This window comes from Pseudophryne corroboree, chromosome 2 (genome assembly GCF_028390025.1).
Source record: "Pseudophryne corroboree isolate aPseCor3 chromosome 2, aPseCor3.hap2, whole genome shotgun sequence".
NCBI classification, from domain to species: domain Eukaryota; kingdom Metazoa; phylum Chordata; class Amphibia; order Anura; family Myobatrachidae; genus Pseudophryne; species Pseudophryne corroboree.
Genome location: NC_086445.1, coordinates 348,945,759 through 348,961,372, shown reverse-complemented (window position 1 = coordinate 348,961,372; position 15,614 = coordinate 348,945,759). Strand labels below are relative to the sequence as shown.

The 15,614-nt window shown below is 45.9% G+C and overlaps 1 protein-coding gene across 1 annotated transcript in view; it reads right to left on the bottom strand.

Annotated features, from left to right (window-relative positions):
* LOC135019278 (cohesin subunit SA-2-like) overlaps positions 1 to 15,614 on the bottom strand; it is a 440,449-nt gene that overhangs the window by 71,944 nt on the left and 352,891 nt on the right. The window contains exons 29-30 of the mRNA XM_063953088.1: positions 10,225 to 10,350; positions 1,940 to 2,127 (exon numbers count right to left, since the gene is read on the bottom strand). Of these exons, the coding sequence (XP_063809158.1) occupies positions 1,940 to 2,127; positions 10,225 to 10,350 (314 nt within the window). The remainder of the gene's footprint in view (positions 1 to 1,939; positions 2,128 to 10,224; positions 10,351 to 15,614) is intronic.

Below are 15,614 nucleotides of genomic sequence, written 5' to 3'. Positions count from 1 at the left end.
ATAATTATATAGGGACAACCTTATATAAGTGTTTTCCCTTATAGCATCTTTTTTATATATTTCTAACGCCAAATTAGTGCCCCCCCTCTCTGTTTTAACCCTGTTTCTGTAGTGCAGTGCAGGGGAGAGCCTGGGAGCCTTCCCTCCAGCCTTTCTGTGAGGGAAAATGGCGCTGTGTGCTGAGGAGATAGGCCCCGCCCCTTTTTCGGCGGCCTCGTCTCCCGCTCTTAACGGATTCTGGCAGGGGTTAAATATCTCCATATAGCCTCCGGAGGCTATATGTGAGGTATTTTTAGCCAAAATAGGTTTTCATTTGCCTCCCAGGGCGTCCCCCTCCCAGCGCCCTGCACCCTCAGTGACTGCCGTGTGAAGTGTGCTGAGAGGAAAATGGCGCACAGCTGCAGTGCTGTGCGCTACCTTTAGAAGACTGAGGAGTCTTCTGCCGCCGATTCTGGACCTCTTCTTATTTCAGCATCTGCAAGGGGGCCGGCGGCAAGGCTCCGGTGACCATCCAGGCTGTACCTGTGATCGTCCCTCTGGAGCTGATGTCCAGTAGCCAAGAAGCCAATCCATCCTGCACGCAGGTGAGTTCACTTCTTCTCCCCTAAGGCCCTCGTTGCAGTGATCCTGTTGCCAGCAGGACTCACTGTAAATTAAAAAACCTAAGCTAAACTTTTCTAAGCAGCTCTTTAGGAGAGCCACCTAGATTGCACCCTTCTCGGCCGGGCACAAAAATCTAACTGGCTTGGAGGAGGGTCATAGGGGGAGGAGCCAGTGCACACCACCTGATCGGAAAGCTTTACTTTTGTGCCCTGTCTCCTGCGGAGCCGCTATTCCCCATGGTCCTTTCAGGAACCCCAGCATCCACTAGGACGATAGAGAAAAAATGTGAAAAGCTCATGTCGACCTAGCACATGTCGACCTAGAAACCCTGTCGACCTAGTGACTGTCAATCTATAGTGGTCGACCTAGACAGTGTCGATCTTCAGACCAGATCCCCACTGGGTGGTATTACCAATCATGGAGCACACACTGCACTGTATGGGGTACTATGGAGGATTAATACCAGATGAAAAGAGAGAATAAAATAAAAAATATTTAACAAAGCACTGTAAAAACAGAATCTCAACAGAAATTTACGAGAAATAAAAAATATTGTAAAAATATACCTTTTTCCTTTTGTCGCTCTATACTATACCCTGTTCAGCACAAATGTACTTTACAGGCAATGCTGAAAAACTGAAAAACTACAGCTCAAAAAACATATTCATATTGCACTTGTGATGTGTAGTCGCAGTAAGAAGAAAGGGATACTGGAGAAACACCTTTTCATGATCATGTAATGCAATTCAGTTTCTTTTTCTGGCCAGCACAGATGCTTGCTAACTAAATGGTCACTACAGTAACTACTAGTATACACATTTTGTGCTCATGTAGTGATGGAACTTTTCATGTATCATAATCACAAAGAAAGGTGATGTATCAGAACTCTGAAGCTTTCCAGAAATTCTGAGCTTCAGCAAAAGCTGAATGCACCACTTGTTACTGGCTTGATGGGTTTTCATGTTTTTAGGTTTCGGAAGCCAGCATTGCATCAATGACACCGATCCTCCCTCAAAAAAATGAAAAAATGACATGAATGATCTCCCATCCTCCTGAAACTGTCGGAAGGGCGTGATGATGTCTACAGAGTACATTCTATCATTAGTAACGTACTTAGCCCTGCTAATTTTTGCACACACCCAAACAACATCACTATCCAACCAGATACTTCACCAGAGGAAGCTGTGGCTGTGTGTAGTTTGGTCAGGTACGTTACACGGGAGGAGGGTTTGGATTCTTAATAAAATAGTACAGATTAAAGGAGATTAGATAAAAACCACAACGTTCAGTAGTTTGAGAGCAGTGGTAGACAGTGATAATGTTAGCTGAATCTTACCTGGTTTTCTCTTTATATGAAGAGCGGTGTTGGAAAGCAAATGGTTCTTAGTAAAAGTGCTGCAGCATGAAGAGCTCTCTTCATCATGGCCGTCTAGTAGGGAATTGCTGTACACAACCAGTGGGTTCCATTCTTTTCCTTTATAAAGCAGCATCTGCTCATTAGCAAATCTCTGCAGGTATCCATATCTGATGAAGTAAAGGTCAGGATAAGCAAGCATCCCTGTCTTTGTCAGTTTACCAGCAAGCTATAGGAAATAACTATCAGACAGAAGGAATCTGAGCAAAGCTATTAGGTGCCCAGTTTATGTGTCTACTATGATAACTGTATTATGCTTCCAGGTGGCTAAAAGCAAACATCCTATATGTTAGAAAGTAACCCCCTTTAGCAATAGTGCCTTCACAATGTACAGTAAGTTCTTGCAATGAGAACCATGGGTCCGTGTGATCATTATCCCATCCACATGCATCTTCCCATTAATCCTGTCGACAGCTCTGAAAATATCATTTAAATTAGATAATATTAATATTCAAACACTGAAACACAGCCTGGACTGTAATAGGTAAATTGGTTTCTGCCAAAAAGTAATTGCTGCTTTAAATCTTGCTGCAAAATCACATAGAAATTGCAAACATAAATTTTAAAAAGATGTATTCACATGCGTTGGGTATGGGTGACCGTTGGCCGGGATCCAAACGGTCAGCATACCGACGCCGGGATCCCGGCCACCAGAACGCTGGCAGGGGGGCGAGCACAACAAAGCCTCTAGCGGCCTCACTGAACTCACCACGCTGCAGGCTCGGTGTCTCGCTGCGAATGGCACAAGTTCTATTCCCACTGTATGGGTGTCGTGGGCACCTACTAGTGGGAATAGTCCTCTGACCCCTACCGGCATTCTGGCGGCTGGGTTCCCGGCGTCGGTATGCTGACCGCCGGGATGGTGACTACATCCCATTCACATACATCTATCCTCCAAAACATGCAAAGTAGCCCCTTTTGGCATGCCACGGACTTTGCAGCTGAGCCACGCAATGTAACTTTTTCTTAAAATGTGTCAAAATCTGCTACATTATGCCAATACCTTTGTACCTACGGACAGATTTAAAGATGTATGCAAAATCAATGATTTGTGTACATCTCTGATGTTCTGTGATATGCGCACGTGCAGATATCTGTCTGCAAGACTGCTCGTAGTCCCCCCTACGTCACAGCCTGGGGAAGTGCCATCGACGGAAGTGCATTCCAGAAAATGATGGGAAGTTGCCCGTTTTCTGGGCGTGCCGATACCAGTGGCTGCATCCTCGGACGCAACTTCACTGGTCCCAGCTGCGTGAAGACAACAAGCTGAGGGTTACTCAGATGACCAATGGTCATGCAGATGATCCGATATGGCATGTTTGGACTCAGCAGTGGATCCCAGAAGGAGGAGTCTATTTACACAAGGCGCCTCCTGCAGCATTAGCATCTTACCTGCATACAAGGTTACAACTGCTGTGCTAATTCGTCCATCTCTGAATCGGGTCTTTAGTACATTATTAGTGAATTAATATACAACATTTGTGAAAAACAGCTCAAGCGTGGCGGAGTGCCTAAGTTGCACCTAGCATCTTGGGTCATATGGCGCAAAAAAAGATAGGTCTATAAGGACACATCTGTAGCGTTTCATAATAAGAAATATTTATCATTAATTGTTCTCTACATGAATGCTTCACGCTGCTCTACTTAAAGTAGACATATAGTAGGGTAATGAAAACCAACAGCATTTTGAGTCAACACAATTGTCATTCACAAAGAGAATATGTTTCTCCATAAAATCCTGGGAGAATTATCAATGGTATCTATGTATCTGTATTAAAACTGAAGGCTCATCCTGAATACGGTATGCTGTAGTATGAATATAGGCTACACTGTAAAAAGAGACAAACATCTCTGTGTAATTCTAATACTGTAGCTTGTGACTAATTTTATTACTATTTCACATTTTAGATCCTTAACTCATAATAAGCCTTGTAGTCTGAGCTATCACTTCTGTTACCAGCGAGTGACGCATACATGCAGCAGCACAGAAGTCTCCTAATAGTGTATCTGAGAATAACTGGAGATAAACATTCTTCATGCATGTGATTGACTGATGGCTGTCTAGGAAGGGTGGTCTTCAGTTTGCCGGCGGCCGGGCTCCCGACGACGGAATCCCGACCGCTGGCATACCAACAGCTTTTCTCACTCTTGGGGGTCCACGCCCCCCTTGGAGGGAGAATAGATAGCCCACCGTGCCCGCAGCGTGGCGCGCCACTGTGCCCGTGCAGCGAGCTGTCAGTATGCCAGCGGTCAGGATTCCGGCGCCGGTATGCTGGCCGCCAGGAGCCCAACCACCGGCATAACATACTACACCCGTCTAGGAATACTGAATGGCCACTGCATATAAAATATAAAACACAACTTCTTCCTCCTGTCAAGAAGTTGACAAAGGTCCAGATTAGACTAAATTGTTGCCATTTTGTGATACTATGGCAATAAAGTACATCTGTTCCACTGACAGGATGGTCTTTATTCTGGATAGAATTGTGGTTTAGGACAGAACCATCTAACAGTTTGTACTGTCCAAAAAGAGTTGTGCTGCTGCTGACACCTTTATGCATGCCATAACCTAGATATGTAACACTCTATGCAATATAATTACATTATAAGCCCTGGCCTAGCTCACACACACAGCTTAGTATTACTCTTTTTGTGTTGGGTATCAGTTTCTTCTAGTTCATGTTGCTCACACACGCAGCTTAGTATTACTCTCTTTGTGTTGCCTATCACCAGTCTCTAGTTCATGCTGCTCACACACGCAGCTTAGTATTACTCCCTTTGTATTGCCTATCATCAGTGTCTAGTTCATGCTGCTAACACACACAGCTTAGTATTACTCCCTTTGTGTTGCCTATCACCAGTCTCTAGTTCATGCTGCTCACACACCCAGCTTAGTATTACTCCATTTGTGTTGCCTATCACCAGTCTCTAGTTCATGCTGCTCACACACCCAGCTTAGTATTACTCCCTTTGTGTTGCCTATCACCAGTGTCTAGTTCATGCTGCTCACACACACATCTTAGTATTACTCCCTTTGTGTTGCCTATCACCAGTCTCTAGTTCATGCTGCTTACACACCCAGCTTAGTATTACTCCATTTGTGTTGCCTATCACCAGTCTCTAGTTCATGCTGCTCACACACCCAGCTTAGTATTACTCCATTTGTGTTGCCTATCACCAGTCTCTAGTTCATGCTGCTCACACACCCAGCTTAGTATTACTCCCTTTGTGTTGCCTATCACCAGTGTCTAATTCATGCTGCTCACACTCCCAGCTTAGTATTACTCCCTTTGTGTTGCCTACCACCAGTCTCTAGTTCATGCTGCTCACACACACATCTTAGTATTACTCTCTTTGTGTTGCCTATCACCAGTCTCAAGTTCATGTTGCTCACACACACAGCTTAGTATTACTCCCTTTGTGTTGCCTATCACCAGTCTCTAGTTCATGCTGCTCACACACGCAGCTTAGTATTACTCCCTTTGTGTTGCCTATCATCAGTGTCTACTTCATGCTGCTCACACACACAGCTTAGTATTACTCCCTTTGTGTTGCCTATTACCAGTCTCTAGTTCATGCTGCTCACACACACAGCTTAGTATTACTCTCTTTGTGTTGCCTATCACCAGTCTCTAGTTCATGCTGCTCACACACCCAGCTTAGTATTACTCCCTTTGTGTTGCGTATCAGTCTCTAGTTCATGCTGCTCACACACGCAGCTTAGTATTACTATCTTTGTGTTGCGTATCAGTCACTAGTTCATGCTGCTCACACACACAGCTTAGTATTACTCCCTTTGTGTTGCCTATCACCAGTGTCTAGTTCATGCTGCTCACACACACATCTTAGTATTACTCCCTTTGTGTTGCCTATCACCAGTGTCTAGTTCATGCTGCTCACACACACATCTTAGTATTACTCCCTTTGTGTTGCCTATCACCAGTCTCTAGTTCATGCTGCTCACACACCCAGCTTAGTATTACTCCCTTTGTGTTGCCTATCACCAGTGTCTAATTCATGCTGCTCACACACACAGCTTAGTATTACTCCCTTTGTGTTGCCTACCACCAGTCTCTAGTTCATGCTGCTCACACACCCAACTTAGTATTACTCCCTTTGTGTTGCCTATCACCAGTCTCTAGTTCACGCTGCTCACACACACAGCTTAGTATTACTCTCTTTGTGTTGCCTATCACCAGTCTATAGTTCATGCTGCTCACACACCCAGCTTAGTATTACTCCCTTTGTGTTGCGTATCAGTCTCTAGTTCATGCTGCTCACACACGCAGCTTAGTATTACTATCTTTGTGTTGCGTATCAGTCTCTAGTTCATGCTGCTCACACACACAGCTTAGTATTACTCCCTTTGTGTTGCCTATCACCAGTGTCTAGTTCATGCTGCTCACACACAGCTTAGTATTACTCCCTTTGTGTTGCCTATCACCAGTGTCTAGTTCATGCTGCTCACACACACATCTTGTTGCCTATCACCAGTGTCTAGTTCATGCTGCTCACACACCCAGCTTAGTATTACCTTCTTTGTGTTGCCCATCACCAGTCTCTAGTTTATGCTGCTCACACACAGCTTAGTATTACTCTCTTTGTGTTGGGTATCAGTCTCTAGTTCATGCTGCTCACACACGCAGCTTAGTATTACTCTCTTTGTGTTGGGTATCAGTCTCTTCTAGTTCATATTGCTCACACACGCAGCTTAGTATTACTCTTCTTGTGTTGGGTATCACTAGTCTCCAGTTCATGCTGCTCACACACACAGCTTAGTATTACTCCCTTTGTGTTGCCTATCACTAGTCTCTAGTTCATGCTGATCACACACACAGCTTAGTATTACTCTCTTTGTGTTGCGTATCAGTCTCTAGTTCATGCTGATCACACACGCAGCTTAGTATTGCTCTCTTTGTGCTGGGTATCAGTCTCTAGTTCATGCTGATCACACACGCCGCTTAGTATTACTCTTTGTGTTGCCTACCACCAGTCTATAGTTCATGCTGCTCACACGCAGTTTAGTATTACTCTCTTTGTGTTGGGTATCACCAGTCTCTAGTTCATGCTGCTCACACACGCAGCTTAGTATTACTCCCTTTGTGTTGCCTATTACCAGTCTCTAGTTCATGCTGCTCACACACACAGCTTAATATTACTCTCTTTGTGTTGCCTATCACCGGTGTCTAGTTCATGCTGCTCACACACAGCTTAGTATTACTCCCTTTGTGTTGCCTATTACCAGTCTCTAGTTCATGCTGCTCACACACACAGCTTAGTATTACTCTCTTTGTGTTGCCTATCACCAGTCTCTAGTTCATGCTGCTCACACACCCAGCTTAGTATTACTCCCTTTGTGTTGCCTATCACCAGTGACTAGTTCATGCTGCTCACACACACATCTTAGTATTACTCTCTTTGTGTTGCGTATCAGTGTCTAGTTCATGCTGCTCACACACGCAGCTTAGTATTACTATCTTTGTGTTGCGTATCAGTCTCTAGTTCATGCTGCTCACACACACAGCTAAGTATTACTCCCTTTGTGTTGCCTATCACCAGTGTCTAGTTCATGCTGCTCACACACAGCTTAGTATTACTCCCTTTGTGTTGCCTATCACCAGTGTCTAGTTCATGCTGCTCACACACACATCTTAGCATTACTCCCTTTGTGTTGCCTATCACCAGTCTCTAGTTCATGCTGCTCACACACCCAGCTTAGTATTACTCCATTTGTGTTGCCTATCACCAGTCTCTAGTTCATGCTGCTCACACACCCAGCTTAGTATTACTCCCTTTGTGTTGCCTATCACCAGTGTCTAGTTCATGCTGCTCACACACCCAGCTTAGTATTACTCCATTTGTGTTGCCTATCACCAGTCTCTAGTTCATGCTGCTCACACACCCAGCTTAGTATTACTCCCTTTGTGTTGCCTATCACCAGTGTCTAGTTCATGCTGCTCACACACACATCTTAGTATTACTCCCTTTGTGTTGCCTATCACCAGTCTCTAGTTCATGCTGCTTACACACCCAGCTTAGTATTACTCCATTTGTGTTGCCTATCACCAGTCTCTGGTTCATGCTGCTCACACACCCAGCTTAGTATTACTCCATTTGTGTTGCCTATCACCAGTCTCTAGTTCATGCTGCTCACACTCCCAGCTTAGTATTACTCCCTTTGTGTTGCCTACCACCAGTCTCTAGTTCATGCTGCTCACACACACAGCTTAGTATTACTCTCTTTGTGTTGCCTATCACCAGTCTCTAGTTCATGCTGCTCACACACCCAGCTTAGTATTACTCCCTTTGTGTTGCGTATCAGTCTCTAGTTCATGCTGCTCACACACGCAGCTTAGTATTACTATCTTTGTGTTGTGTATCAGTCTCTAGTTCATGCTGCTCACACACACACAGCTTAGTATTACTCCCTTTGTGTTGCCTATCACCAGTGTCTAGTTCATGCTGCTCACACACACATCTTGTTGCCTATCACCAGTCTCTAGTTCATGCTGCTCACACACCCAGCTTAGTATTACTCCCTTTGTGTTGCCCATCACCAGTCTCTAGTTTATGCTGCTCACACACAGCTTAGTATTACTCTCTTTGTGTTGGGTATCAGTCTCTAGTTCATGCTGCTCACACACGCAGCTTAGTATTACTCTCTTTGTGTTGGGTATCAGTCTCTTCTAGTTCATGTTGCTCACACACGCAGCTTAGTATTACTCTTCTTGTGTTGGGTATCACTAGTCTCTAGTTCATGCTGATCACACACACAGCTTAGTATTACTCTCTTTGTGTTGCGTATCAGTCTCTAGTTCATGCTGATCACACACGCAGCTTAGTATTGCTCTCTTTGTGCTGGGTATCAGTCTCTAGTTCATGCTGATCACACACGCCGCTTAGTATTACTCTTTGTGTTGCCTATCACCAGTCTCTAGTTCATGCTGCTCACACGCCGCTTAGTATTACTCTTTGTGTTGCCTATCACCAGTCTCTAGTTCATGCTGCTCACACGCAGCTTAGTATTACTCTCTTTGTGTTGGGTATCACCAGTCTCTAGTTCATGCTGATCACACACGCATCTTAGTATTACTCTTTGTGTTGCCTATCACCAGTCTTTAGTTCATGCTGCTCAAACACGCAACTTAGTACTACACAGTGTTACACAACACCTTGCAAGCAACATGCTGAAAAAAGGAAAACCTATATCTACTTTATACACAATAGGCCTAATGTGGGAGTTGTATGGTAATTATACATACAGTATGTGCTCCTGCATTGCATGCGCTGAAACAAATCTGTATATACAGTATACCTGCATACAGATTTGTACATTGCCCCTACACTGTATTCTTGGATTGCTACCAGTCATCACCCTTAGTGCACATTTGCACCAGCCTATATACAGATGTGTCCTCATACATCTAGCCTCAATATGCCATGCACCGCAAGATGCCTGGTGTGAGTGACCCGGCAATTTTTGGGCAGTTATGCTAACGTAAGGCATCTTTTTTGGCAGAAATACGTTTTATTTGCATCTATATGCAAATAGGACACACAAGCAGACTCTGCTGATAAGAATGCTAAGTATAATATGCCTACATTATGTGTGCGTCTGCGGCTGTATCTGCATACGAAATGGTATGTTACAGTGATTTCCAGGAAAACACTAATGTAGCATTTCATATGTAGGTATAGCCACAGTCACATAAAATATAGGCATGCTGCATATCATTTTAATCAGCATAAGCTGCTTGTGCATCATATTCACATTCTAATGCCACTAAGACACATTTTAATGGAAAATGTAGCACATAAAGACGCTCCCTCAGTTCGGGAAAATGCGCAGTGCAAAAACATTAAAGATATATACCACAAACAGGAATTCAACCCTCTATCAGCCCCAATGTCTGATGGAACATCAATGCTTTTGGTCTGTTTTATTTCAGGTTAGTGATCCTCAATTGCTATGCAAACACCATGCATATCATTTATACAGTGGAATTCATCAGGCCTGTTTGTGTTTTGCTGATGTTATGTGAATGTACCCTTGTACCGCTCTCATAGTCATGTAGTGGTTCATGCAGTCTTGCAAAAATGTTTGTTTTTACCAATATCCCAGTGATTAATAGCTATATAGCATTGTGTGCACACCGAATCATGCACATTATTTTATGTAGGTATGATGTGAATCCAAACCAACTTACACCAATCTCTTGTCAGCTCTGAGGAGTTTGCTGGAGAACTCGCTGATCAGGATGAGGAATGGCAGGTTAGGTGGGGGGAGACTGACCTCAGTAGCTGGCTCTCTGAAGGCAAACTCAATGCCTTGTCTTATAAAAATAAAAAGCAGAAAGATTAAATATATATACAGCATGTATAACATTTTAGGGGATAAGTGACACATTTATCATCTATTCATTTTATGTTGGCTTAGAAAAAGAAAATCACATCGAAACATAATACAGGTTGAGTATCCCATATCCAAATATTCCGAAATACGGAATATTCCGAAATACGGACTTTTTTGAGTGAGAGTGAGATAGTGAAACCTTTGTTTTTTGATGACTCAATGTACACAAACTTTGTTTAATACACAAAGTTATTAAAAATATTGTATTAAATGACCTTCAGGCTGTGTGTATAAGGTGTATATGAAACATAAATGAATTGTGTGCTTAGATTTAGGTCCCATCACCATGATATCTCATTATGGTATGCAATTATTCCAAAATACGGAAAAATCCCATATCCAAAATACCTCTGGTCCCAAGCATTTTGGATAAAGGATACTCAACCTGTATTATCAGAATTGGATTAAACTGATCATCTGTAAACTTAGGCTCTTCATGTACATAAAGTCACAAGCCTCAAAAACCATAGAAATAGTGTGGAACTAGAGTATGCAGGACTTGCCAATAAAACCAGTTGCAAGGGCTCACTGGTAGGCCCACCACATGACCAAGGACTAAAGTGACTGAGATACAGATGTGGCAGGTTGATCCATGTTTTATTATCCAATAACACTGTATAAGCTGCCAACAGGGCTACCATGAAATATTCTGGGCCTTAAAATGTGTAGTAACCAGGTGACTGGCATATCCAAGCCCCATCGTGCATATTGGGCCCCCCTGGGGGTGCTTTCTAGTCCCAAAGCGGGTTACGGTGTGGCCACACATTCAGGCCCGGCGCTACCCGCTCAGCAAAGGGATGCAGTGCAGGTAGGTGCCAGGGAGGAGAGGCGCTTTCCCTGCACTGCATCCCCGCTGCTGCGCCTGGCCCCCCTGCTGCTGCTGCCGGCTGCTGTGCCTGTCACTGTATGACAGGCAGCAGCGCCGGCAGCTTAAAGCCTCCTCTCCCCCTCCTGTAACAGTGACTAACTGATCGGACGAAGGGGGCAGAGCTACACAGCCGAAAAGGGGGCAGGGTTACATGGGCAAAAAGGGGGTGGGGCTACACGGGACCAGAAGACTGCAGTACTGCAGAGGACATGTAGCTCCAGATCCTGCCAGCCAGACTGATAAGTACGTGAAGGGAGAGTGTGTGTGTGTGTGTATTTATGTATGTGTGCTGGGGGGGGGGGGGAGAGGACAAAATGTGAATAAACTGCACTTCTGTGGGCGTTATTTGTAAGCTGCGCTACTACTGGGGCGTTATGTGTAAGCTGTGCTACTACTGGGGGCATTATTTGTAAGCTGCGCTACTACAGGGGGTGTTATTTGTAAGCTGCGCTACTACTGGTTGCGTTATGTGGAAGCGGCGCTACTATTGTGGTCGTTATGTGTAAGCGGCACTACTACTGGGACATTATGTGTAAGCGGCGCTACTACTGGGGTCGTTATGTGTAAACTGCGCTACTACTGGGGGCATTATGTGTAAGCGGCGCTACTACTGGGGTCGTTATGTGGAAGCGGCGCTACTACTGGGGCATTATATGTAAGCTGTGATACAACTGTGGCGTTGTGTGTAAGCAGTGCCACTACTGGGGGTGTTTTAAATGGGGGTGCTATTGTGTGGCCACATCCCTTCCTTGTGAGACCACATCCTTTTATTGACAAGCGCTGTCCCTTTGTAAAGTATGGGAGGGCGCAAATTTCTAGTTTGCAGGGGGGCGCCGAACACCCTAGCATCGGCCCTGCACATAATATTAGCAGGGTGCAACTCCTCATTGTCTGACTCCACTGGCTACCTGCTCTGCTGATTCACCTAATATTTCTGAGCCGTATGGCATAAGATGCTAGGCACACCTATCTCTGGGCAGTTTCGCCCATTTCTCTTTGCAGCACCTCTCAAGCTCCATCAGGTTGGATGGGAAGCGTCGGTGCACAGCCATTTTCAGATCTCTCCAGAGATGTTTAATCGGATTCAAGTCTGGGCTCTGGCTGGGCCACTCAAAGGCATTCACAGAGTTATCCTGAAGCCACTCCTGTGATATATTGGCTGTATGCTTCGGGTCGTTGTCCTGCTGAAAGATGAACCGTCGCCCCAATCTGAGGTCAAGAGCACTCTGGAGCAGGTTTTCATCCAGGATGTCTCTGTACATTGCTGCATTCATCTTTCCCTCTATCCTAGGGGTGGGCAAAATACGGCCCGCGGGCCGGATGCGGCCCGCAAACCGATCCTGCCCGGCCCACTGCCTCCCACCAGCGAGCAATGACAAGCAGCCCGACCGGCTGAGCTGCTTGTCATTGCTCTGCACTGCAGTACCTCCAAGCTGCCAGCGGCGCCTCTCTCCCCTGCTGCTCCTGCGTTGTAGCAGCCTCCTCCAGAGTCCCCAGTGACAATGGCTGTGTTCAGCCGAGAAGGGGGCGGGGCTACGTGCCAATGAGGGGGCGGGGCTACACGGGACATCAGGGGGCGAGGCTACACGGGACAAGAGCCAGACTGCTACAGATCCATCCTTCCTGCCACTGCCAGCCAGATCAGTAAGTTAATGGGAAAAGTGAAAGTGTGTGTGTGTGTGTGTGTGTGTGTGTGTTAGTGTGCATATATTTGTGTGTGCGCGCAGTGGCGTCAGACTATTTTTAGATTTGGGGGAGAGATCTTTAGCTCTCGCTGTACCAACCCCTCCCGTGTTCTGTCACCATGTCACCCCCATGTTCTGTCACTATGTCACCCCCCCCCCGTGTTCTGTCACTGTGTCATCCCCCCATGTTCTGTCACTGTCACCCCCCGTGTTTTGTCACTATGTCACACCCCCCGTGTTCTGTCACTATGTCACACACCCCCTGTGTTCTGTCACTGTCACACCCATGTTCTGTCACTATGTCACCCCCCTGTGTTCTGTCACTGTGTCACCCCCCCGTGTTCTGTCACTATGTCACACCCCCCGTGTTCTGTCACTATCACCCCCTCCATGTTCTGTCACCATGTCACCCCCATGTTCTGTCACTGTGTCACCCCCCCCGTGTTCTGTCACTGTGTCACCTCCCCTTGTTCTGTCACTGTGTCACCCCCCCGTGTTCTGTCACTGTGTCACCTCCCCGTGTTCTGTCACTGTGTCACCTCCCCGTGTTCTGTCACTGTGTCACACCCCCCGTGTTCTGTCACTGTGTCACCTTCCCGTGTTCTGTCGCTGTCAACCCCACCATGTTCTGTCACCATGTCACACACCCCGTGTTCTGTCACTGTCACCCCCACCGTGTTCTGTCACCCCCCCTCCCCGTGTTCTTTCACTCTGTCACACCCCCCCCCGTGTTCTGTCACCGTGTCACACATCCGTGTTCTGTCACTGTCACCCCCACCGTGTTCTGTCACTGTGTCATCCCCCCCGTGTTCTGTCACTGTCACCCCCCTCCCCGTGTTCTGTCACCGTGTCACCCCCACCATGTTCTGTCACTGTCACCCCCCCCGTGTTCTGTCACTGTGTCACCCCCACCATTTTCTGTCACTGTATCACACACCCGTGTTCTGTCACTGTCACCCCCCCTCCCCGTGTTCTGTCACTGTCACCCCCCCCTCCCCGTGTTCTGTCACCATGTCACACCCCCCATGTTCTGTCACCGTGTCACCCCCACCGTGCTCTGTCACTGTGTCACACCCCCCGTGTTCTGTCACCCCCACCGTGTTCTGTCACCGTGTCACCCCTACCGTGTTCTGTCACCGTGTCACACCTTTCCCCAGGGGCCATAAGACACTGGATAATTTGCTTGCTGCAAAATAATTATCCTAAATAGAATGTTATTGTGTAAAAAGGCTCTCTACCTGCCGTAATGTGTGTAAAAGGGGCTCTACCTGGTGTAATGTGTGTAAGTGGCGCTGTGTGGCGCAATTTGAATAATGGAGACTATTGTGCAGCCTAATATGAATCTGTATTATTTTTTGCCCACACCCCTTCCACATGAAGCCACGTCCCTATATTTTTGGCAAGTGGGGCGAGCTGCTATTTTGTATGTGGCCCTCGGATACTGACAGGAAATGTCAAGTGGCCCCTCAGCTAAAATAATTGCCCACCCCTGCTCTATCCTGACTAGTCTTCCAGTCCCTGCCGCTGAAAAACATCCCCACAGCATGATGTTACCACCACCATGCTTCACTGTGGGGATGGTATTGGCCTGGTGATGAGCGGTGCCTGGTTTCCTCCAAACATGACGCCTAGCAATCACTCCAAAGAGTTCAATCTTTGTCTCATCAGACCAGAGAATTTTGTTTCTCAGGGTCTGAGAGTCCTTCAGGAGCATTTTGGCAAATTCCAGACGAGCTGCCATGTGCTTTTTACTAAGGAGTGGAATCCGCCTGGCCACTCTACCATACAGGCCTGATTGGTGGATTGCTGCAGAGATGGTTTCCTTCTGGAAGGTTCTCCACTCTCCACAGAGGAATGCTGTAGCTCTGACTGAGTGACCATCAGGTTCTTGGTCACCCCCCTGACTATGGCCCTTCTCCCCATCTCCACGGCTGGCCAGCTCTAGGAAGAGTCCTGGTGGTTCCGAACTTCTCCATTTACGGATGGAGGCCACTGTGCTCATTGGGAACTTCAAATCAGCAGATATTTTTCAGTACCCTTCCCCAGATTTGTGCCTCGAGACAATCCTGTCTCAGAGGTCTACAGACAATTCCTTTGACTTCTTGCTTGGTTTGTGCTCAGACATGCACTGTCAAGAGTGGGACCTTATATAGACAGGTGTGTGCCTTTCCAAATCATGTCCAATCAACTGAATTTACCACAGATGGACTCCAATTAAGCTGTAGGAACATCTCAAGGATGATTAGTGGAAACAGGATGCACGTGAGCTCAATTTTGAGCTTCATGGCAAAGGCTGTGAATACTTCTATACATGTCATTTCTTAAGTTATTTATTTTTAATATATTTCATAAAATTTAAAAAAAAAACTTTTTTAACATCATTATGGGGTATTGTGTGTAGAATTTTGACTGAAAAAATGAATTTATTCTATTTTGGAATAAGGCTGTAACATAAAATGTGGAAAAAGTGAAGCGCTGTGTATTCTTTCCGGATGCACTGTGTGTATATACATACTGTATATCTATAAAGAATTTGGGCCTTCCCTTCTCCCAAATGATCAGGATACGTTGAATCAATGACAATATTGACACTGCTGAAATACATAAATCGATGTCTCATCTAAAAAATAG